Below are 24,242 nucleotides of genomic sequence, written 5' to 3'. Positions count from 1 at the left end.
AAATATTGCAACAACAGAGTTCTTCAGCAGACTTGTCTTGATTGCTGGATACAGCAAAGCATTGAGAAGAATTTTTCCTGCCTGTCATTAGCAAAGGTAACAAAAAACTGAAGTTCTCAATAAAAAACTAAACATTACATTGAGGCCAATTCCATATAAACATACTAGTATCTAAGTACTAAGAAAAGCTATAAAATAATGAACCTCATTGCGAACAATGATTGTAGGTTTTGACTCTTCGGTAGCTTTGGGGATACCCTCTTTGCATTTAATAGACAGCTGGCCCATCCCTTTATCTTTCCTTGCATCCTTATCTTCTGGACCACTTTACTGAACATAGAAAGGTTAAGAGACATTAAACCATTGGGATGGACATCACAATGTAAAGTTGAATTGAAACAAGAACCAGTGAAAAAACACAGTCCTAAGACATAAGTGACATAGATGCCAGGTAGCGTTTGGTGCACATATAGTACAGTATGAACAATAAAAGTGACATAAGAAATTCAGCATTCAACATAACATGAACAACCAAAAGAATTAGCCACTGAAAGTAAAATGTAAGAGAATTACAATTGAAAGAGGCATGAGTTTTTATTCATCTTATTCGCAAAAGCAGGGCCACTTTCCCCCCTTATAGTCAACACTACCATTTTCTTCAATAAAGAAAGTTGGACAGATGTTTTCCAATTTGCCCTAGACTAGATAAAGTGAAAAAACACACAAGTTAAAGGAGAAAAACAGGTTACTTTCGCTCCAAAATTCACCTATACCAGCAACCTTTAATTATGCCAATCACCAAGAAAAGGTCACCGAAGGTTTTCTTGTTTAAACAAGAACATGTTTTATTTATCCCTATTACCATGAAAAGGTAGCAACCTTCACTTATAATCAATTAATCATAAATGAACTTGCTCTAAGAAAACTCCAGTATCAGAAAAGAACACAATCAACAACCAAGCACAGTACAAAAACGGGTCATGTGGGATAATCAGTATATGCATTGCAGTGAGATAGCAACAGGAAAAGGCTTCAAGTCCTCACCACCATCTACATCATCTGAGGCAACATGGTTAGAGGGAGTTGAACTCTGATTTCCTAAAATTAAAACAAGGAAATGAGCTTTTGAGAAAGTGAATAATGTCCTTCAAAATTATTCCATCCACTGCCTTCAAGAAATGTTTGGTAAGTTTCCTGAGAGTAACGGGAAGATACCTTTGACCAAGAGACACTATACTCTCAAACATACAACAAATTAATGTACACTTAATACAAGATGAAGAGGCAAGAGAGTAAGGTTACCTGGTGTTTGTCCATAATCACCAATGTGGATGTACAACTACCTGAAAGTAATGCATGATCACTTAATACTCATCCAATCAGTTGAGGTTTAAGAACATCATAATATTATCAGCTGAAGTTCAAGAAAATCAAATCATTATCAGCTGAGGTTCAAGAAAATCAAATCATTATCAACAGAAGTTCAAGAAAATCACATCATTATCAACAGAAGTTCAAGAAAATCACATCATGTCACCAAAAGTTCAAGAAAATCACATCATTATCAGTTGAGGTTTAAGAAAAGCGCAATATTATCAGTTCAGGTTCAAGAAAACCACATCATTATCAGATGAAGTTCAAGAAAACGACATCATTATCAGCTAGTTCAAGAAAATTGCAATATTATCAGCTGAATTTCAAGAAAATCGCATAATTATCCGCGGAAGTACAAGAAAATCGCAATATTATGCATAATTATCCGCGGAAGTACAAGAAAATCGCAATATTATCCGCTGAAGTTCAAAATGTAACAAGCAATTTCTCCTGAGAAACTTCAGCAATATCTGGACTCAAACTTAAGTTGTTTCGTAACAGAAGAACGTTACCTGCAGCAAAAGCAATGCAGTATATAATCAACAACGGACAATATACACAAGCAAAGCAAGACATTATGGCATCCATCATGTATTTAAGATTCAAAACGTCACTTAATCTGAAAACTGTTAAGTCTTGCAGAACTAGCATTTTCATAGTAAAAAATTATGGAAAAAGAGAGTGATTCAAGAGTTTTGCGTGCTCAGATAATTTCCTCTTCGTGGAGTTTGTGATTTTTATTTGAAAAAACATCATAATCAGTTCAGTGATGATGAGATAAGGTAAGGTAATGAAGAATCATGTTGAGAAATAATGAACAATGGGGAAACAGATACAGCATAGGAATGATGGTATAGCATGTTGGGTAGTAATCAATCTGAGAGAAATTTGACTCTAATCTGCATTAATACGGTAGCATTTGATAGAAGTGTCATAACCGGACAAAATAAAACACGAGTTACTTATATATTTGATATATTTTATAAAGAAAAGAAAACAAAAACACCAGCTTTAAACAGTGATACGTTTTGGGAACAAATAGAACACATCATGACTCTTTGCTCTTATTTCTTTCGCACAACAACCTCAAATATGAGGAGTTGAGCCCTATTTTGTGTTAATGCATGTGATATTGTTTAAATGACAAGATTTGCAATATCAAAAGACAAAAATTACTTTGCATGATTGGCAAAATTAAAAAAGATGCAAAAATGCAAGGCAAAAGTAACAGAATAACCACAACCAGCACTAGCAGAATCGTTTTGGTTTTGTGAATTAACTCTTTCACTGCTTCTTTTTCTTCTTTTGATGTTCTTGATCATTATGAACCGTTTTAGGCAACTAGAATTCATCCCGCAAGCACTATGCAGCTTTCTTATAGCCGAAACTGTTAGGTTTTTAAAGCCAATTAAAATTATGGTTCAACGAGATCAAGAATTTGATGTGATAACATAGTTTTAGGGTTTTGGGACAGTGTTTGTAAGTTGAAGAAATACACATTGTTTGAGACATTGCAGAAATGATCAGTTATAAAGAAAGACAGAGATTGGAAATCGAGATAAGGAAAGGAGATGTGTGAGAAAATGAGTAGAGAAATCAATTTGTTTCTTCTTTCTTACTATTTAGAGCATCAACCATTGAGGAATAAAATAAACACAAAAGATATAACATTCCAATATCATCCTAGTTTGATGAAAAGACGACAGTTACGAAAGTGCACAAAGAAATCGAAACCGAAATCTTCCTACGAATCGTCGCAAACTCTACTGAGTCTCTGTTAAATGAGGCAACGAGAGTGGTATTTATAAAGGGAAAGGGGCAACGTTCAAACGTAAACTTGACGCAACATTGGGCCTCATTGAATGGGCCTCTAATGAATGGGCCTCATTGAATAGGCCTCAAGTGAAGAGTCTAACGAATACTATATGTATATATATAGCATTATAGTGTATTAAAACAATCTTAAATATAAAATATTATACCTTTTCTAATTTCAAATCAAGTTTCTTATTTTATTTTGATGTTCTACATTTTGTTAATATACTTTTCCCTTATAATTAAATATGTCAAAAAATATAAAATTAAATCATTTAACTTTTACATACCATGATAATATATTTATGATGATATTATTTATTTTAAAATATAAATTGTAACTATATCTTAATGTTAATTTCTATATTTTTTAATTCTATTATTTGTTTATATTGGAGTTTTCAACTTAAATGTCAAGTCAAAACTCTTAACTAATTAATTACACGTATTATATTATAATAAACTCGTTCAATAAACTAAAATATTGAATGTAATACATGTGATGTCAATATCTCATATTATGTTAGATGCCAACTTGGATGTTATTATGTATATACTCAAAAAATCTAATAAAACAATATATAAAATGGACCCTCTAACTCATTTAGTTTGTATTATTAAGATGGTGGTGAATTAAAAATAAGTGTGGCACTCATTTGTTAAATGTTGTTTTTGCCTTTTATGAATTAGATTTCATCATTCACACTATTACTTTTTAAACTTGTCCTTAAATTTTAATCTCACGTCAATATAACATTTTCTATTTTATAATTGACAACATGACATACATTTCTCTTTCTTCAAGTTTTTTTAAAACAAAAAAAGAAGATATTTTGTGGCTTAGAGGTTTGTAAGTGATTACAGGTGTGTTTAATACAATTTTTTTTTTATATTTACAAGAAAATAAAATAATTAAGTGTAATTTTAATAATGTAACCATTTTTAATATAAAACACCATTTTTTGTTAGAATATGTAAGATTTCGTAAGAGTTAATCGATTAACTAGTTAGTTGTTTCAATTTATTTATGTAACACTAAGTCAGTAGCTCTCATAGTCTCATACCATCATGTAGTTTTCCTAATAGTTTAAACCAAAGGACACCCAGTACGACCATGCTCATAGTATGCAAAAATATGAGAAGTAATTAAATGCTTTTAATATAAGCTTACTACCTAAAGAATCAATTGGAAAAAACCACACAAGTCAAAATCTACTATTATGAATAACATACACATTGTTGATAATTTATTAGTTTAGCAGAAGAGAAAATCGAAATTTTTATTACAGATAGTGAATGTTCGAATTAATAATATTCTTATATTTGAAAAGAAGCTTAGAATTCTAGAACAAATTAACATGCAATTGTTACCTAGCCAAACATTATAGCGTCTGTATCAATTCCACCAATCATAGTTGTGTGAGAAATTGGTTTAAACATATATGGCAAATTGGTTTAATTATGTTGTAAATTCATTAAAAAAATTAAAGTATACTCTTCACTATTCAACAACCCTAAAAAACTAATTCAACAAACAATCCATTATAAAAATGAGAAATTATTGTACATCGGTTGTACTTGTAAGTTTAGGTAATCTATTTATATTAATACTAGCAGAGTACCTGTGCATTTGCCCAGGTCGCTTTTTTATTTATGCATAATACAAATATAATATACATATATTTTATAATATCAATAAATCATGTATTGAACCATTATATTTTTCCATTTATATAGGTGCAATATTAATATTGATTTTTGAGTGTATATGTAGAATATTAACAATTATATATGCGTTTGTATAAGTGTTTATTTGTTGAAAGTGTGATTATAGAAAATATTTGATTCTTAAATAACTCAATAAATAAAATTCAAATTGCATTGGATAATATCTCACCTCTATATTCTCTATATAAAATTATAAATATAAGGAGTTATTTTTGTATTATATTTTTTGTAATTACGTTTATAAGTATCATATAAAGTCATAAGGGTTTTTTAGCATATCTCTTAAATGCTTATGTTTTATTTTAGATTAATGTTTATTGTTTATAAATATCTGAATATATTTTTAGCATTCAAATATTGTATAATATGCAAGGTATTTTTTCTGATAATTTTAATCAAAATAATAAAAAGAGTTTAATAATTGATTTGTTATATTCATAATTAAAATACATATATTTTTCATGAATATATATATCATTGCTATATTTTAATTAAATAATATAATGATAGTAATTAAATACATATGACCCGTGCATTCGAAGGACTAAAAACACATATATTAACCGTACATTCGCATTATTAAGAAAACACATGTTACCCATGCATTCTCATAGTTAAAACGCACATGTTACTCATGCAATTCGCATTAATATGCTTAAGGTTTCTTGAAACCAAATTTTAGCTTAAAAATGATAAAAATAAACTTTGCAGACTTATTTCAATGCTCCGGAAGGGGACGAGCCATTAGCATTGGATATGGAGGGTATGGGTAAAGGTCAAATATGGATTAATGGGCAGAGTATTGGAAGATATTGGACTGCTTCGGCTACCGGTAATTGCAATGACTGCAACTATGCGGGCTCGTTCAGACCTACAAAGTGCTCAACCAACCCAGAGATGGTAAAGTTATGTTATTTGCCAATATTACAGGCGATGTAGGCCTTATCAGACACAATATTTCTTAGCAATTTGAACTAAATATTTCAGGTACCACGTACCTAGATCTTGGTTGAAGCCAGATCATAATCTGTTAGTTGTTTTTGAGGAACTCGGCGGTGATCCTTCGAGAATTTCTCTTGTGAAAAGAACATTGAGCAGTGTGTGCGCTGATGTGTCAGAATACCACCCAAATATTAAGAATTGGCACATTGAGAGCTATGGTAAGTCAGAAGAGTTCCATCCTCCAAAGGTTCACTTGCATTGCAGTCCAGGCCAAACCATATCTTCCATTAAATTTGCAAGCTTCGGAACCCCTTTCGGGACTTGTGGGAATTATGTAAAAGGAGCCTGTCATTCTGCAGCATCCTATAACATCTTAGAGAAGGTAATATCTATTATATACACTTCATTTCACAACTAAACCCATTAATTTTTTGAGGCACCTTTTTTTATGGATATAATATATACAACTATACTGATAACCACTAATATTTTGACATGAGTTTTTATATTAATAATACAAGAGAAATAATAATACACTGATTTATCAAATATGATTGGATTTCTATATAAAACTCATTTACACTAATAATGGTCATTTTCCTTTCACAGAAATGTATTGGAAAGGTGAGGTGCATAGTCACTGTATCAAACACCAACTTTGGTGAAGATCCATGTCCAAATGTGTTGAAGCGCTTATCAGTTGAAGCTGTTTGCAGCCCTACTGCTACGTGGGGATGACTGATTAACTAAGCCGATCTTTATTATTTTTTATTTAAGTGAGTGTGTGTGAGTTAAAGTGAATGAAGAAAGAATAATAAGAGTATAGGTAAAGTTAGTTGTAGTTGAATAGTGAGAGTGCAATTGTATAGTTTATAATTGTATGGTAGCGAGGTTAGTGATTGTTGGATTGGTGAATGAAGAAGTTTTAGTTCCTTACTTTTAATAACATGATATAGGAACTGAGAAAGAGTGGCAAGTTAGATTCCAAATGAGGTTGACTGTAACCATTCTCTATTCACGTTTATTCAAGTCCACTATCACACTTTGCCCCCTCTACTGTTCTTTCTTTTTTTCCTTTCTTTCTTTTGTTCTTCCTCTTCTTCCTTCTTGCTTTCTTCCTTTCCTTCTTCCATTGTACTGTTCTTTCTTTCTTTCTTCCTTTCATTCTTCCATTGTACTGTTCTTTCTTTCTTTCTTCCTTTCATTCTTTCTTTCTTCCTTTCTTGCTTTCTTTCTTCCTTCCTTTCTTTCTTCCTTCCTTTCTTTCTTTCTTCCTTCCTTTCTTTCTTCCATTGTACTGTTCTTCCTTCCTTTCATTTTTTCTTGCTTTCTTCCTTCCTTTCATTCTTTCTTGCTTTCTTCCTTCCTTTCTTCCTTTCATTCTTTCTTACTTCCTTTCATTCTTTCTTACTTCCTTTCATTCTTTCTTCCTTTCTTTCTTTCTTTCTTTCTTCCTTTCTTTCTTTCTTTCTTTCTTTCTTCTTTTCCTTCCTCCTTTGTACTGTTCTTTCTTTCTTCCTTTCCTTCTTCCTTTGTACTGTTCTTTCTTTCCTTCTTCCTTCCTTTCTTTCTTTCTTGCTTGCTTTCTTTCTTCTTTTCCTTCTTCCTTTCTTTCTTTCTTCCTCTCCTTCCTTTCTTTCCTTCTTCCTTCCTTTCTTTCCTTCTTCCTTCCTTTCTTTCCTTTCTTTCCTTCTTTCCTTCTTCCTTCTTTCCTTCTTTCCTTCTTTCTTTCTTTCCTTCTTTCTTTCTTTACTTCTTTCTTTCTTTTTGTTTCTTGATGAAATTATTTCACTTGTTTATTTTAGTTGCAGCATCTAACGATGATATATTTAGATGCCACACAAAATATAAACGGGTAACATGATTCTCTAACTGAAAAAAGAGGGAAATGGTTTCAGTTCAACTATTTATTTTTGTCAGATCTTTTCTTTTAATTACATGGGATTTCAACAAAAAATTCCCTTTATCCAAAATTTTCACCATATTACTTTTAATGGTTTCTGGAGAGGGGAAACTGGAAAGTTCGTGCAAATAGTCCAAGGTATAACATCTTTCAAACTATTTTGGAAGGAAGAAAGGACCATTTTACTCATTAGAGATAGATAACAGGGGTCATCGTTTATATGAAGTTATAAGGTGCAATAACAGAAATATCCAGTACAAGATAACACAGGATATATTAATGAAGTCCATGGCACTCCGATGGTGAAAGTGTGAAAGTAAAGACTAAACATCAGCAAGATTAAGCATTAGCTGATTAAGAAGGCATCAGGGGTCACAAAAGACACTATGATCTCTGTTATCGATCATTAATAATGAAAACAAAATTGAATTGCACGAGAATTTTCATAAAAGTAGGCTATGAAAATAAGATCAATGGGTGATTAATGGGGATTGAGAATAATAAATAAGATCAAGATTCCCTCATATCTCATTCTCTTTTAGGTTTATCCTCTATCAGGTTCAGTGCAGAACCATTATAATTCCATGTAATGGGGATTGGGAATGATATCCTAGTGGCATCCTTGACGTGCTTAATCTGTTTAGTATTCCTGTAAGATTGTGAAGCATTTGTTTTTATATGGCAGATCTTCTACATGTGCTTTGTTCTTGCTAATGTAATTCACAATCAAAGAACTCAAATTCAGGGCTCAATGAAATAGTAGCTGTAGTCCCACTTCCAAAAGGAAAAACATTACGCTACAGGGATAAATCGAAATCATGAATACCAATCTGAATGGGAATAGAATCTTTCATGTGGATCGTGGAGTTTTTTACATGACAACCTTTACAAGTGAAGAGAGATTCAAACAACCTCTCCAACCTTGATGTATTACAAAGAGGTCAGGCATGGAAAGTATTGCCATATATACAACAAAAAGGAGCTATATCCCATGTTATGAAGTCCAATTGAAGCAACATGCCTATGGTAACAATAATCATATGAATGAGCGCATATATCCTTCACAAACTTATAATGTATAACAATTTTATACAAAGTAGAACAAGTAGCAGTAAGAAAAACACACTACAATTGAATCAGATTGTTGAAACAGTAAGTACCAATAAGGAACCATCCAATAAGAATGGAAGTGAAGATGAACCAAAATTTTAGGAAGGTGAATCCCCCAAATGTGACTCCAAGAAAAAATACAACCACAAATGGTAAGATAGACCGCAGCATGGATGGTGTGCTGACCCAACGTCCATTGAGTAAAATAAAAAGTGCAAGATTCACCACATTCCATCCACCAGACAGGAAGCCCAACCTATTTAGATTATTGGCAACAAACGAGTGGCAGTTGCATGTCAAAAGATTGTACGCTAGATGTTGGAATTCTTGAGTGCTCTTCCGCAGTGCATCATCCCAAGTCCTCAAGTCCCCTCCATTTTCACCCCGTATGTCGTGTTCCTCACCATTGTATGCAGTCTGGGACAAAGGGATGTAACACTGCTGCCAATTTATTTTTTAAACAACATTAAAGAAGCAATTGAGCAGCAGAAATCCAATGTTAACAAGTTGAACAGATTGAGAAATTCCATCAAAATATAGGTCTTCATAGCTGTTACAGGGATCCATCTAGTGTAAATCACAGCACAGTACAAAAATCAAGCACATAAAGGAAGTTACAACTTTGAAGTCATTTCACAAAGAAAGAAATAGTTTCTTGGTATTATCCCTCTTCCTGTCTCTTACTTTGCCTCAACAGTAACAATGTCCATTTTAGTGGAGTGCAAATGTGATTTTGTTGAAGTCCCACAATGGTTAACTTTGGATAATTTGAAGGCCTTATAAGTAAATGGACTCATAGACCTAGCGCCTTGAGGTTCTGAATCAAGACGTAGTACCAAATCTGCTTAGTGAGCTATTATGTATTCTTTATCCCATTATTTGTAAATCTACCAAGCTTGGACTCCCCAATTTCTTAACACGTTCTTAGTTTAGGACATTTGTTGTATCATATATGCATGTGTTTACTAAGGCGAAACAATACTTGGCAGTGTTCTCTTATCACAGAATAAACAATTCTGCTATGCAACTGAAATTATGGACAGAATATTGAAATTTTGGAACGATTGATGCTGATGACTACATTTTGCTGCAATTGTCCACAAATTTCATAATCACAGCGGTACGCAATTACAGCTGGAATAATATAGGTCACTGCAACCACATTATGGTTGGTTGTATTTTCATGCGAGATTGTCCACAATTTTTATAATCATAGCAGAACAGCAATTGCAACTGTGATATAAAATCATGATACATACCTTTTCTTTGCTTACGGGAAGATATCGAGTGGCAGATCCAAAAGCGAAATTGTCGACACACACAAAATTAGGCCCTGCAAAATCCAATATAACACCATCCTCTCTGCAGATGCCAATGTGACCGATGAAAGGAATGAACCAAGAGATAACAGGAAGTGGTGACCACACAATGGAGCATGGAAATCGACCCCTTTTCGGATCGATTTGCATAGTTTGGGAAAAACCTCCTTCCATCATCCCCAGCTTCTCAGGATCAAAGTCTAATTCCATTGCAAAAGTTGAACTTACTACACTGATTTACCAATATCCCTACACACCAAGTAATTATAAAACTAAATGTCAGTGATTGAGATTTGGAAGCGTAAAATGTGATTGAGCTTCAAAATGGTGAAAATAAATTGTGCGATTCACGATGATAATAAACCCTAGCTTAGGAATTATCGTAAAAAACAAGAAAGGAACAAAAAAATGGAAAAATAAGCGAGGGAGAGAACAGATCGAAGATGTACCTGAGAAAGATAGTTATGGATTAAGAGGATGAGTCATCAGAAGATGATGTCACTCCTCATCGTTGTACTACTACCCTCCATACTTGGCTACTTTATATCACATAAAAATAAGAAATTTTAAGTGAAATGCAGAGATGTTCATACTTATATTCATGTTGGGAATATGTATATAATTTATCTAACATATGTATTTAAGTGAAATGCAGAATTCTATACTGGTTCTATGAAGAAAATTAGGGTATATATCTTAAGGAAAGTATAAAAATATTATTAGATGCAGGTTGTATAGCTAGGGCAAAGAATAAAAAGTACCTTCAACTATGGTATGAAGTTATAAAAACCAATCCAGGAGAATTTCGGAGAAGAAATGCTAGTGGCAAAGAGGGTTATATAACGAATATAAAAAGAACCTAGTTCAATTCATAGAATAGAGGAAGGTCAAAGGTGACAACGGACAAATAACTAACAACATAGAATCTCAAGACCTGAGGAAGTTCAATCCATATTGGAGTCATACAATACATCAACCACTGGAATAATTGTTGGCTGTAAAGTGAATATGGATGAATCCCAAAATCCCATGTCAAACCTAGCACCTAAAAATAGAAGGCACATAGAATCTCAAGATCAGATATGCATATAAAAAGCAGAGATTGTTATGCATTTGTGCTTAATCTTTACCTTCTATAAAATCCATACAATAGACACAGTACTACTACACTACTATAATTTCATGAACAAAATCAATTGTAAAATGAGAAGGCTTTGCCACATGCTTGGTAAAATCTAGAACAATTGTTGTAATGATATAAAACTTACATTGCAGTCAAGTTTATTCAGGCAACACACTCTTCTCATGTTATGAAGTACCGTCGGGTTCAAAACAATAAGCCACCATTCATCAAAACTATAACTTTGAGGATCTATCCATTGCTATTTAACTATCCAATCAAAATTATGAAAAATGAAAAGAATGACAATCTTCATGGGCTCTCCGTATATCTAAATTAGCAACCTAGTGACAATCTTGTAGCCATATCCCATATCATATAAAATTCAGTTTATATATCAAATCTTCATATTGGCATTGCAATTACTTTATCAAACACATCATCCAACATAAACATTATGAAATATGACTATAGAAGTCATATTTTCATTGCAATTAGGCTTATCAAGTCTCAAACATACCATTGCGTTTAGGGGATCAAGGGACAAAACATACACACCCATCCACTTCACACTTAGGCTTATACAAACATGATTATTATCCTGATTTTATATAGAGAATTCAATTGCAAGTATATGGGCTAGACAAGCAAACTAGGATCTTATTAGCATTTAAATTTATAGGCAACTAGAGTCAGGCATACCATCCAATTTCATATTATAAAAATTGCATTTAGCAATCATACACATTTAGCAATCACACAGTCTTAACTATACCATATAGTATTAGGGACATCTGGGAAAAATCCAAATTATCTGTCTATATATAGGGAGTTCATGGCCGAAGCATACCAGCCAAATTTACAATATCAATAAAAATTTCATATTGCAATTGAATTTAAGAAACCAAAGGCGCAATTTTATTTTTCCAACATCCTAATATTACAATATGAATAAAGAATTCATAACTCATTGCAATTTCATATATAGCTAAGGTTTACAAATTATAGGCAACCAAACCAGGCATTATGAATACAAATTTGGATCTCATTCAGATTTACAAATGAGAAGGCTAAGGTTTTATTGAAGTCTGTAATATGAATACATGAAGGTATATAGCAATATGATGGCAGCCAACAATTGATTTTTCAGATGATGATTATAATTGAAGATCTGTCCTTAATCTAATTCAAGGGGTGAGTGCAGGCAAATAAATAGTATACTAGTGAAAGAGGAAGATTCTTCATTTCACCAATGTCATACCAAAAGTCACTATATCAAAGTCCATCATTTATTTCAATTTCATCACAGTAAATCCGTCCATCATTTACATCTATTTCATCACAGTAAATTCATAAGTACCTTTTCTCACATGACAATTTTGATGGGCTCTCCGTATATCTAAATTAGCAACCTGGTGACAATCTTGTAGCCATATCCCATTATGACTTGACAACCTAGCATTAACATTATCACATCAGTATTAGAAGAAACTTATAGAAACAAAATCACTAATGTACAATAGAAATCCCTAGCCCAAAGCACCAATTTCTTCATGCTCTCACCTGCAGAAGCACTCTGTCCGGCTTGAATGAAATTTCCACCTGTTTAGGAGAGGTATTCTCCCAATCAGTAATTTTTTTGACATCATTACTTGAAACTGGTTGCAGTTACGAATTGCAGATTCCAGTCTATATTTTATCTGCAACACATACATGAATACCACCATCAATTCTACACCGGACTAATAAAATTTAATTCATCAATCCTCAATTAAGTTGCTACAGTACATTACATAACTCACCATCTCTTCTATCCCATTAACAAAAATAAAACAACAACAGATCTCAAAAATTCAACTAGTAGATAAAACCTATGAAATCCAGTCTATATATTTTTACATTGATATCTCATGAGACAAATATTATCTATTAATGCAATTGATAACATACAAAAAAAAACAGAATCAAACACTACTTCAAAGATTAATTAACAATAAGATAATGAATGGAAAATGAAAAGAATGAATGACCGATTCTAGGATCTAAGAATTAGATATTATAGTCAATAGTATAGAATAAAATATTTTTCCCAATAATTCCATATAATGTTCGGTTCAATTTTGCTTTGAACTATTTCTTCATCTTTTCCCAATAAACCTCAAAATATCTCCTCACTCTCCTGCTCTGAATCCCCAAGCAATCTAATGAAACTATGATAGCCATTCTTACATTGTACTTTTATAGGATAACAACACTATACCATATGTACCCATTTTCAGCTCAGTTCATCTTTGTTTGGGCTTTAAGAAAGTTGAATCATAGCCGGTTATTAGAAAAGAATCACATCGAACATCGTACTTCCCTTTTCTCTCCCTAAAAGCTTACAAAAGTATGTGAATTTAAATGGAGCTTGGATAGTCATGCCATCTTACACATCTTCCCCAACCTACTTATCACATTCTTAGCTAAGGCAGTGAAGGAAGCCATTGCTGGGACAAAACTATTCCTGCAGCACTTATTTATTCAAGTGATGAATTTCTTGGCAAAAATCAAGACCTCAGTCGAAAAATGCAACAACCACAGACTATGATTTTGAACAGAAGATATTATATATGTTCTATATCTCTCATGATTTCTTCCTAAAAATAAGGAACTCAATCTTGTCACAAACCTAGCCTTGAAGAACATCACTAGCACAAAAAATATTTTTAGATAAAGTCCATGTTTGAACATCATATTTCCCTTTTTTTCCCCCAAAAGTATTGTTGGTCGTTAACATAGTTATAAGGAAGATATTTTGTGAAAAATACAATTTTCATTGCAAAAGAAGAATGTCTCAAAATTGTCAACTCCAAGTAATTACAAATATCTCAACCTTCAATGATTACAATTTACAAGTGATGCCAATAACAACATGAAAACATCTGTCTAAATATGGTATAGTGACATACCTTATTATTCATAAGAGTAAGTCACATCACGTCCAAAGACAACTCAAAAGCCTTTCAATTAGTGAAATAAAACACGCTACAGAAATCCTCAGAAAAGGTTCATGTGCAGCAAGGGTTGCTGCCAAGTTTTAACCAAACTTAACATTAAGCAACAGCAAAGTAATAGAAAACCCGAACTTTCTTGCTTTAATCTATCGCTTTGAAAGATTATGTCCATCTGTAGGAGGTATTTTGGTACAATGATATTTTCTTACTCCACTGCTTGATCATCTAAACATGAGATGGAAATTTCTGAAAGCAATAAAAAGAAGGCATATATACAATCATAATGATTCAAGTTACTGTGTCACATGTATCACCTTTTGTTAGAGTTATCTTCTATAAATATATTGGCTTCACAAAATCATGTTCATGAAGCTTACATTTATAAATAACTGAAAAAAACTACAAGGGAAGAAGCCTAGCCTCTAAAAAGAAGGCATATATACAATCATAATGATTTACAAAATTTGCATTTCTAAATGAAATCCAAAAAGGGCAGTAGATGTCAGGAAACAAAGGGAAAGAAGTTTAACCTCTAAGAGAATGTCATTGTAGTTCTCTCTTCTTTTACTCACATGACATGGGATGAACGGATGGCACGCTACACCTCAACCCTCATGTGGCAAACTTATTAACCCATATGCTAGGGGCGTTGAAAAACCACATGGCCAGCCTTAAGAAACATGAAAAGACACATAGTATGTCGTGATAAAGGTCAGAGATATCATATAAAATTCAGTTTATATATAAAATCTTCATATTGGCATTGCAACTACTTTATAAAACACAACATCCAACATAAACATTATGAAATGTGAATATAGAAGGTCATATTTTCATTGCAATTAGGCTTATCAAGTCTCAAACATACCATTGTGGTTAGGGGATCAAGGGACAAAACATACATACCCATCCACTTTGCACTTATGCTTATACAAACATGATTATCCTGATTTTATATAGAGAATTCAATTGCAAGTATATGAGCCAGAAAAGCAAACTAGGATCTTATTAGCATTTGAATTTATAGGCAACTAGAGTCAAGCATACCATCCGATTTCATATTATAATAATTGCATTTAGCAATAACACAGACTTAACTATAGCACATAGTATTAGGGACATCTGGGAAAAATCGAAATTATCTGCCTATATAGGGAGTTCATGGCCGAAGCATACCAGCCAAATTTACAATATCAATAAAAATTTCATATTGCAATTGAATTTAAGAAACCAAAGGCGCAATTTTATTTTTCCAGCATCCTAATATTACAATATGAATAAAGAACTCATAACTCATTGCAATTTCACATATAGCCTGGATCCAACAAATTTGGGTCTCATTCAGATTTTGGTATATGCCATATTTTGTAACACCAACCCCAAATATGAGCACTATTTTGTGTGAATATATGTGATATTGTTTCAATGACAAGATTTGCAATATCAAAAATTACTCGGCCTGATTGGCACAATTTAAAAAGAAACAAAAATGAAACAGAAAGTTTAATGCCTCAAAATGAATACGATAAATAAGAGATAAATTGAATACGATAAATCAAGAAGACAAAAGAATTGGTTGTAATAGGTAATAATACAAGATGGTTGTGTAGGAATTAGATGAAAAGAAATAAAGATAATAAAGAAAATGAAACCCTGGATGCTAATGGAAAAACTGACAGATAGCGAGGAGAGGGCAAGGGACATTGTCATTTTGAAGGAATTGAATCGTTTTGGTTTTTGTGAATTAACTCTTTCACTGCTTCTTCTTGTTCTTGCTGTTCTTGTTCATTATGATCCGTTTTAGGCAACTACAATTCATTTCGCAAGCACTATGCAGATTTCTAATAGCCGAAATCAAACACCTAGGTTTTTAAAGCCAATTAAAAAAGATGCAAAAATGTAAGGCAAAAGTAACAGAATAACCACATCCAGCACTAACAGAATCGTTTTGGTTTTTGTGAATTAACTCTTTCACTGCTTCTTTTTCTTCTTGCTGTTCTTGATCATTATGAACCGTTTTACGCAACTAGAATTCATCTTGCAAGCACTATGCAGCTTTCTTATAGCCGAAATCAAACTCTTAGGTTTTTAAAGCCAATTAAAATTATGGTTCAACGAGATCAAGAATTCTTGAATAATCAAGATTGAGATTAGGAAAATGTCATTACCACCAGGAATGAAAGAATTTGATATCATAACATACTTTTAGGGTTTTGGAATTTGATTACCACCACGAGTGTTTGTAAGCTGAAGAAATATACATTGTATCAGACATTACAGAAATGATGAGTTATAAAGAAAGACAGAGATTAGAAAACGAGATGTGTGAGTGATAAATGAGTAAAGAAATCAATCTGTTTCTTCCTTCTCAATACTTAGAGCTTCAACCATTGAGGAAGAAATAAACAAAAAAGAAAAAGAAATTTCACTTTGCTTTCTCACTATAAATGAAGGAGACGACAGTTAACGACCAGAAATTCAACAAAAAAATCGAAATCGAAATCTTCGTACGAATCATCGCAAAGCCTATCGAGTGTCTATTGAATGGGGCAACGAGAGTGGTATTTATAAAGGAAAAGGGGCAACCTTCAAACGTAAAGTTGACGCAACATTGGGCCTCATTGAATGGGCCTCTATTGAATGGGCCTCTATTGAATGGGCCTCACTGAATGGGCCTCACTGAATGGGCCTCAAGTGAAGAGTCTAACGTACACTACATGTATATATATAGTGATATTAAAACAAACTTAAATATAAATATTATACCTTTTTTGTAATTTCAAATCAAGTTGGTTATTTTATTTTAATGTTCTACATTTTGTTAATATACTTTTTCCTTATAATTAAATATGTGGAAAATGTAAAATTAAGTCATTTAACTTTTACATACCATGATAATATATTTATGATAATATTTATTTTTAGCCATGACACAGTAATATTATAAAATGGACCCTCTAACTCATTTAGTTTGTATCAGTGTTATAAAAATTGGTTCATGTCAGCCAGTTCAACCGGTGAACCGGTCTCAATCCGGTACGGTATAGTAATTATACCGGTCATGCAATCATATCGATTAAAACCAGCCAAACTCGATCATACTGACTGGTTTTCAATTAAACCGTACCGGTGATACCCCCAGTTTTTATTTAAAATTAATTTTTTAATGAAATTATAAAAAATATTGATTTGTTTATTGATTTTTCAACATTAATAATAATATATTATATTTTTAAATCTAATTTCATCGGTATGTGGTTTAATTAGTGAACCATTAATTGAACCGCTATACCACTGTACCAATACCCTATCTAGTTGATGAATTGTACGGTATTAACGATGGTTGTATTCTTAAAATGGAGATGAATTAAAAATGAGTATGGCACTCATTTGTTAAATGTTGTTTTTGCCTTTCAAGAATTAGATTTGAATCATTCACATTGTAGCTTTTTAAACTTGTCTTTAAAATTTAATTTCACATCAACTTATGAACCTGATATTTTATATTTTATAAATGTTTAAAAATCAGTTTAGCTTGAATTGATATCATGATATAGATTTCTTTTTGTTTAAGTTTTTTTTAAAACAAAAGAAGATATTTTGTGATTTAAAGGCTTGAAATTTTTTCCATGTGTTTAATACAATTATTTTTATATTTACAAGAAAATAAAATAATTTAAGTTTAATTTCAATAGTGTAATTTTTTTAATATAAAATCCCATTTTTTTTTGTTAGAATATATAAGGTTTTTAAGAGTTAATCGATTAACTAGTTAGTTGTTTTTATTTGTGTAGGTGAACTTTGCGCGCGATAATCAATTAATTAATAGAGTTAATCGATTATCTGATTAACAATTTATGTTTTCTGTTTTAGTAGTTGTACATAAAAGGTGCTTATCTTTGTAATCACTTCAATAAGAAGTTTCCTTCTTTCTTCTTTTTATTTCTCATTCATGCATTCTTTCACACTTCTTAATTCGTCTAGAAGTCCCTTTATGACTAGACCTATAATTATTTCTCTTGATTGCTTCCAATTATATTTCTTTTCATTCAAGATTCATCAAAGAATTAGAAGACAAAGAATTTGTCATGCAAGAAAACAAGGAATTGGTATTTCTATTAGATAGTGATATGTTAATACTGTTGCAAGAAACAATATAATACGATATAATTATCTCTTTTCTATATTTATATTTACTATATGATGTAATTATCTCTATATCAACCCATAGAATAGAGGAAGGTCAAACCTAACACCTACAAATAGAAGGCACAAAGAATCTCAAGATCACATATGCATATAGTAGAGATATTTGTGCTTAAGCATTACCTTCCATAAAATCCATGCAATAGAGACATTACTACTACAGTACTACAATTTCATGAACAAAATCAATTGTAAAATGAGAAGGCTTTGCCACATGCTTGGTAAAATCTAGAACAGATATTGTAATGATATAAAACTTACATTGCAGTCAAGTTTATTCGGGCAACAAACTCTTCTCATGTTGTGAAGTACCGTCGGGTCCAAAACAATATGCCACCATTCATCAAAACTATAACTTTGAGGATCTATCCATTGCTATTTAACTATCCAATCAAAATTATGATAAATCTAATGAAAACCAACCCTGAAAGCACTAGGTTTAAAATAAATTGGTTAATTAAAAGCCTTTATATCAAATAAAAAACAAAGATGCGTATCTAATACCTCTAACCCAAATATAATTCATCTCTATTATTACATTATACCTTCATTCTCCTCATTATATCTCCTCACTCTCCTGCTGTGGTTTTGAATCCTGAAGCAAACCTATCTTATGAGACTATGATGGCTTATTTTCTGATTTTAGTCATTTTAATGCATATCCTTAGATATTTAATCTTGTAGTAATCAAAGTAATAGGTATTATTGTTTCTTTTTTTACTATAGGTTTTGTTACCTCACACGATAAGAGCTTTATTTACTACCCCCATTTTTATGGGGTTTAAATGCAGCAGTTTGTAAATAATATAACAACATAGTACGAAACCACATATTACGATTCTTACAATGTACTTCTATGAGATAACATCATTGTACCATATTTCAGCTCAGTTCATCTTTCTTTAGGCTTTAAGAAGTTTAATCATCGCGGGTTAGTAGAAAAGAATTACCTTGAACATCCTATTTCCCTAAAAGCTTATAAAATTATGTGAATTTAAATGGATAAGTTGATATGGAGCTTGGATAGTCATGTCATCTTACCCATCTTCCCCAACCTGGTTTGTTCCTTAGAATCAGGAATGAAGCTTAAATCAAGTATGTTTAACCAAACCTCAAGAGTCAAGACCATCACATTCTTAGCCAAGGCAGTGAAGGATGCCACTGCTCGGGATAGAACTATTCCTGCAGCAATTAGATGGAATTGTCTGTGGTGGATTATATTTCTAAGATGGCAAGAATATTTGTTTTCCTTTATAAAATATGCATGTTCATATATGTTCTGAAGTAAAGGTGCCGCTCAGCCATATGGCCTTGGCTGCCTACTTATTCAAGTGATGAATTTCTTGCCAAAAATCAAGAGCTCACTCGAAAAATGCAACTGCCGCAGACTACGATTTTGAACAGCAAAATATTATATATGTTCTATAACTCTCATGATTTCTTCCAAAAATTAAGGAACTCAATCTTGTCACAAACCTAGCCTTAAAGAACATCACTAGCACAAAATATACTTCTAGATAAAGTCCATGTTTGAAAATCCTATTTCCATTTTCCCAAAAGTATTGTTGGTCGCTAACATACTTATAAGGAAGATACTTTGCGAAAAATACAATTTTCATTGCAAAAGAAGAATGTCTCAAAATTGTCTACTCCAAGGTAATTAGAAAGATTTCAATCTTTAGCCATTACATAGTGATTGCAATAACAACATGAAACCATCTGTTCAAATACGGTATAGTAACATACCTTGTGATTCGTAAGAGTAAATCGCATCACGTCCAAAGGCAACTCAAAAGCCTTTCAAATTAGTGAAATCAGAATACGACAGAATTCCTCAGCAAAGGTTCATGTGCAGAAAATGTTGTGGCCAAGTTTTAACCGAACTTAACATTAAGCAACAGAAAATCCGATTTTTCTTCCTTTAATCTATCACTTTGAAGGATTATGTCCATCTGTAGGAAGTATTTAGGTACAATGATATTTTCTTACTACACTGCTTGATCATTTAAACATGAGATGGAATTTTCTGAAAGCAATAAAAAGAAGGCACATATATAATCATAATGATTCATGTTACTCTGTCACATATATAATCTTTGTAAATAATGAACATCTTAGTTATAAACCACATATTACCTTTCTTACATTGTACTTCTATGGGATAACAGCATTGTACCATATCTAGCCATATTTCAGTCCAGTTCATTTTTATTTGGGCAACAAGAAATGCAAATAATTGCAGGTTAGTAACAAAGAAATATATTCAATTAATTACAGAAATACATTCAAATGCAGGTCTGACCTGATCTTTTTATACTTCAATGCTTGATCATCTAAATATGAGATGGAACTTTCTGAAAGCAATAAGAACATTGATGAAAGCAGCAGCATCACCTGGGGGGCGGGGAAGCACCTAAATTTTATTCTAAAACTTTGAGGTACTTCAAAAGCCTTGAATGTTACCACTTATCAGTGAAAGCCATGTCGGGTGGCAGGAAAGAAAACCCATCAAGAAGTTTGAGACACTTTAAGCGCCACGTTCCCATTAAGAACTCAACAAGGTCATGCTCACTGCAAATGATTAGATAGCTAAATAGAATAGAGAAAATTAAGGGCAAAAAATATTAGATGACGGTTAAAACTAGGACAAAGAATGAAAAGTACCAACCACCACGGTATGAAGATATAAAAACCGAACCAGGAGAACCTTGGAGAAGAAATGCCAGTCGCGAAGAGGTTATCATCAAAGGCTAACGAAAATAAAATAAAGACAATTAACTAAATTCAGTCCATAGAGGAAGGTCAAAGGTCATAGGAAATTAACATATTTTCTCACTGTTGGAGTCACACAATACATCTCAAAAGATCATGTATGCATATAAGCAGAGGTTGTTACACATTTGTGCTTAATCATCACCTTCCATAAAATCCATGCAATAGACATAGTACTACTACAATACTATAATTTCATGAACACAATCAATTGTAAAATGATAAGGCACATCTTTACCACATGCTTGGTAAAATCTAGAAATAGTTTAAACAGTTATTGTAGCGATATAACTTACATTGAAGTCAAGTTTATTCAGGAAACACGCTTTTCATGTTGTGAAGCACCAACAGATCCAAAACAAAAGGTCACATTTCATCAAAACTAAAATTGGTTAATTAAAAGCCTTTATAATCAAATAAAAACAAGACGGTTGGTATCTAATACCTCTAAATTGACTTAGTGGCTAGACATAGAGTTAGATAGGAGTTAGTGAGATAAGCCATCCAGAAACATGTGCAGGCATATATACAATAATAATGATTCGGGTTACTCCGTCACATGTATCACCAATTGTTAAAGTCGTCTAATATAAAGATAGTCTTCAAATCAATTTTTATATTAAAGTCGTCTAATATACAATAATAATGATTAGGATACAAAAAGAAAGAAGTTTAACCTCCAAGAGAATGTCATTATAATTCTCTATTCAAGGAAGAGTGGGTGGCATACTACTATCTGCCATTACCCCATTACCCCATGTGGCAAATTTATTACCCCAAATGCCAAGGCAAGGCATTGAAAAACCATAAGAGACACTTCCAAGTAGTATGGTATGATAAAGGCATCCAGGGTCAAACATACCACACTGATTTTAGTTTATGAATAAAAACTTTCATACCTAGAAATTAGTTTATCAAACACAAACACATCATCCCAATATAAGGATTACGAAATATGAAGTCATAGTCATTTCAATTAGGCTTATCAAGTCTCTGACATACCATTGCAGTTACGGACAACACATACCATCCACCTTGCATTTATGCTTATACAACCATTAAGCATATCATCCTGACTTTAGATAGAGAACTCAATTGCAAGTGTATGGGCCAGCCATGAAAACTAGGATCTTATTCGCATCTGAATTTATAGGCAACTAGAGTCAGGCATACCATCCCATTTCATATTATAATAATTGCACTTAGCAATCGCAATGTCTTAACTTATACCATATAGAATATTATAAATGAATAATAAAGCATTAGGGACATCCAAGCAAAATCCAAGTTATTTGCTTTCCCACCGTGAATAGCCTTTTTAGGGACTTTATGGGTGAAGCATACCATCCCAATTTACAATATCAATAACAATTTTCATATTGAAATTAAGAAACCAAAGGCACAATTTTCTCCTCATCCTAATGTATAGATGTAACAGCTGGACCTACATCACCATTACACCTATATTCCTGTCATCTTTTATCATTATTTTTATTTATATTTTCTACTACACTATTATTATTATTATGTAGAAAATACATCTATAATTCATAACTAGAAAAGTCAACGAAGAATCGGTATTTTTTTAATTAAAGCAACGGTAAATTAGGCCCAAACATAAATTGCAAAAGACATCAATGCATGTAACAATTTCAAAATCAAAAGAACAACCAACATTCTATGATGTTTACCATTATTGCATAACTACCGAATATCATTTCTTGAAGATACCTACCCAGGTTTCCATAAGGCAACGTAAAGACATGTAACACTTTCAGGGTTGGGGTTGCAAGCTTCAAGGACCTAACACTACTATATATATAGATATATTCTTCCAAATTCCAATATTTACAGAAGAAAAACTTAAACAAAAATTACATACATGACATGAGGAATAAAGTTGCTGTTGTGCAAAAGTAAAAACAATAGAATGAAGGGTACTTACACATTTACACGTTTGTTTGCGATTTGAATTTTGGAAGGAGATAAAGTGGAATGATAGGCTTGAAAGGCATAATACACTTATGACTCTAAAAACTTTTCTCTTTCCGTTTATTTCCCTCTAAAATAAAATTCGCAAACGATCCCTTAAAGTGAAACCTCCAAACAACTGTCAATGAAATTCACATCACTGTGCACTTTTCCTTCAATTTTACATCAGGTTTGGGAGATGGAGAAGAAGATGAATGCCCCCAGTGTTCATTGCCACCTGCAACAGCATTCACTAGAAAATTCTTAAAAGTTTCAACTATCGAATATCAGGTATAGCCAAAGCAACATGGTTTCGTATAAAATAGCTGATATTTGGCACAAATAATAAAATATCTCCTACAATGAGTCCATGTCAAAAATGACACACAATCCAATTTCACTCATGAGTCATGAGAGATCAAGGCAACAGATTACATGGATGAACAGATATTCAAACAGTGCAGGTAATTACATGGAGGACCAGTGACCAGTCTGGAGCCACCACAACTGGGCGATTGTTGTGAATTATGATGTGGTGGCGGCTGCTGCTGCTCAAACTCCTGTTGCTGTAAGGCTTGCTAATTGTGGATCAGAACTGTCCCAATATAGATAATATCAGTTTCTACCAAACTATTTGGAATAATAAAAATTAAAGGGAATAATTAACAATTTTTTTGTACCATATTCCAGATACTTATCTAGTTGATCCTACCTACTGGGATAAAAGCTTGGTTGTTGTATATTCCAGATACTTATCTACTAGATTTTATATCATTTTTTGGAGAAGGGAAGGAAGAAATTAAAAAACCATCACATATGTGCCACTAGCAAGTTCAGAAAATTACTTGATATCTAAGCCTACTTGCGATGCACTATCTATGCTGGAAAGATAGTCCTGAAACATGTGAAGTTGTCTTTATATCAATTGAAACATGTGAAGTTGTCTTTATATCAATTGAAACATGTGGCATAAAAGGTTGGTTGCT

The 24,242-nt window shown here is 32.4% G+C and overlaps 2 protein-coding genes and 1 long non-coding RNA gene across 8 annotated transcripts in view; all 3 read right to left on the bottom strand.

Moving 5' to 3' along the window:
- The window catches only part of LOC109348933 (ubiquitin carboxyl-terminal hydrolase MINDY-1-like), a 46,579-nt gene that overhangs the window by 4,656 nt on the left and 17,681 nt on the right, over positions 1–24,242 (bottom strand). The window contains exons 10-12 of one of the 5 annotated variants that reach the window (XR_002107813.1): positions 24,102–24,151; positions 23,729–23,851; positions 23,136–23,494 (exon numbers count right to left, since the gene is read on the bottom strand). The exons of 3 other annotated variants lie outside the window; for them this stretch is intronic. The gene's annotated coding sequence lies outside the window, so the exon portion shown is untranslated. Of the gene's footprint in view, positions 1–23,135; positions 23,495–23,728; positions 23,852–24,101; positions 24,152–24,242 lie in introns of those variants that run through there. One more of the 5 variants, XM_019589554.1, reaches the window with a different exon arrangement.
- Positions 8,770–10,728, bottom strand: LOC109348935 (protein RTE1-HOMOLOG-like). 2 transcript variants are annotated; one of them, XM_019589556.1, is made up of 3 exons: positions 10,641–10,728; positions 10,132–10,440; positions 8,770–9,313 (listed from the first exon to the last, which is right to left on the bottom strand). In XM_019589556.1, the coding sequence occupies exons 2-3, from the start codon at positions 10,399–10,401 to the stop codon at positions 8,888–8,890; spliced, it is 696 nt and encodes a 231-aa protein (XP_019445101.1). In that variant the 5' UTR covers positions 10,402–10,440; positions 10,641–10,728; the 3' UTR covers positions 8,770–8,887. The 2 variants fall into 2 exon arrangements, with proteins under 2 accessions (XP_019445101.1, XP_019445102.1); XM_019589557.1 differs by having other exon boundaries at positions 8,770–9,310; positions 10,641–10,726.
- On the bottom strand, positions 11,322–16,828 carry LOC109348937. Its single transcript, XR_002107820.1, has 3 exons — positions 14,263–16,828; positions 12,875–13,011; positions 11,322–12,766 (listed from the first exon to the last, which is right to left on the bottom strand). It is a non-coding gene; the product is annotated as an uncharacterized LOC109348937 (long non-coding RNA).

Source organism: Lupinus angustifolius, chromosome LG06 (genome assembly GCF_001865875.1).
Source record: "Lupinus angustifolius cultivar Tanjil chromosome LG06, LupAngTanjil_v1.0, whole genome shotgun sequence".
Classification (NCBI taxonomy): Eukaryota; Viridiplantae; Streptophyta; class Magnoliopsida; order Fabales; family Fabaceae; genus Lupinus; species Lupinus angustifolius.
This window is presented reverse-complemented; position numbering and strand designations above follow the sequence as displayed.

Coding starts and splice junctions, on each gene's coding strand:
- LOC109348935 (XM_019589556.1), bottom strand. CDS start 10,401: ATGGAATTAGACTTTGATCCTGAGAAGCTGGGGATGATGGAAGGAGGT. Junction 9,314..10,131: donor TTCCCGTAAGCAAAGAAAAG/GTATGTATCATG, acceptor ATAAATTGGCAG/CAGTGTTACATCCCTTTGTC.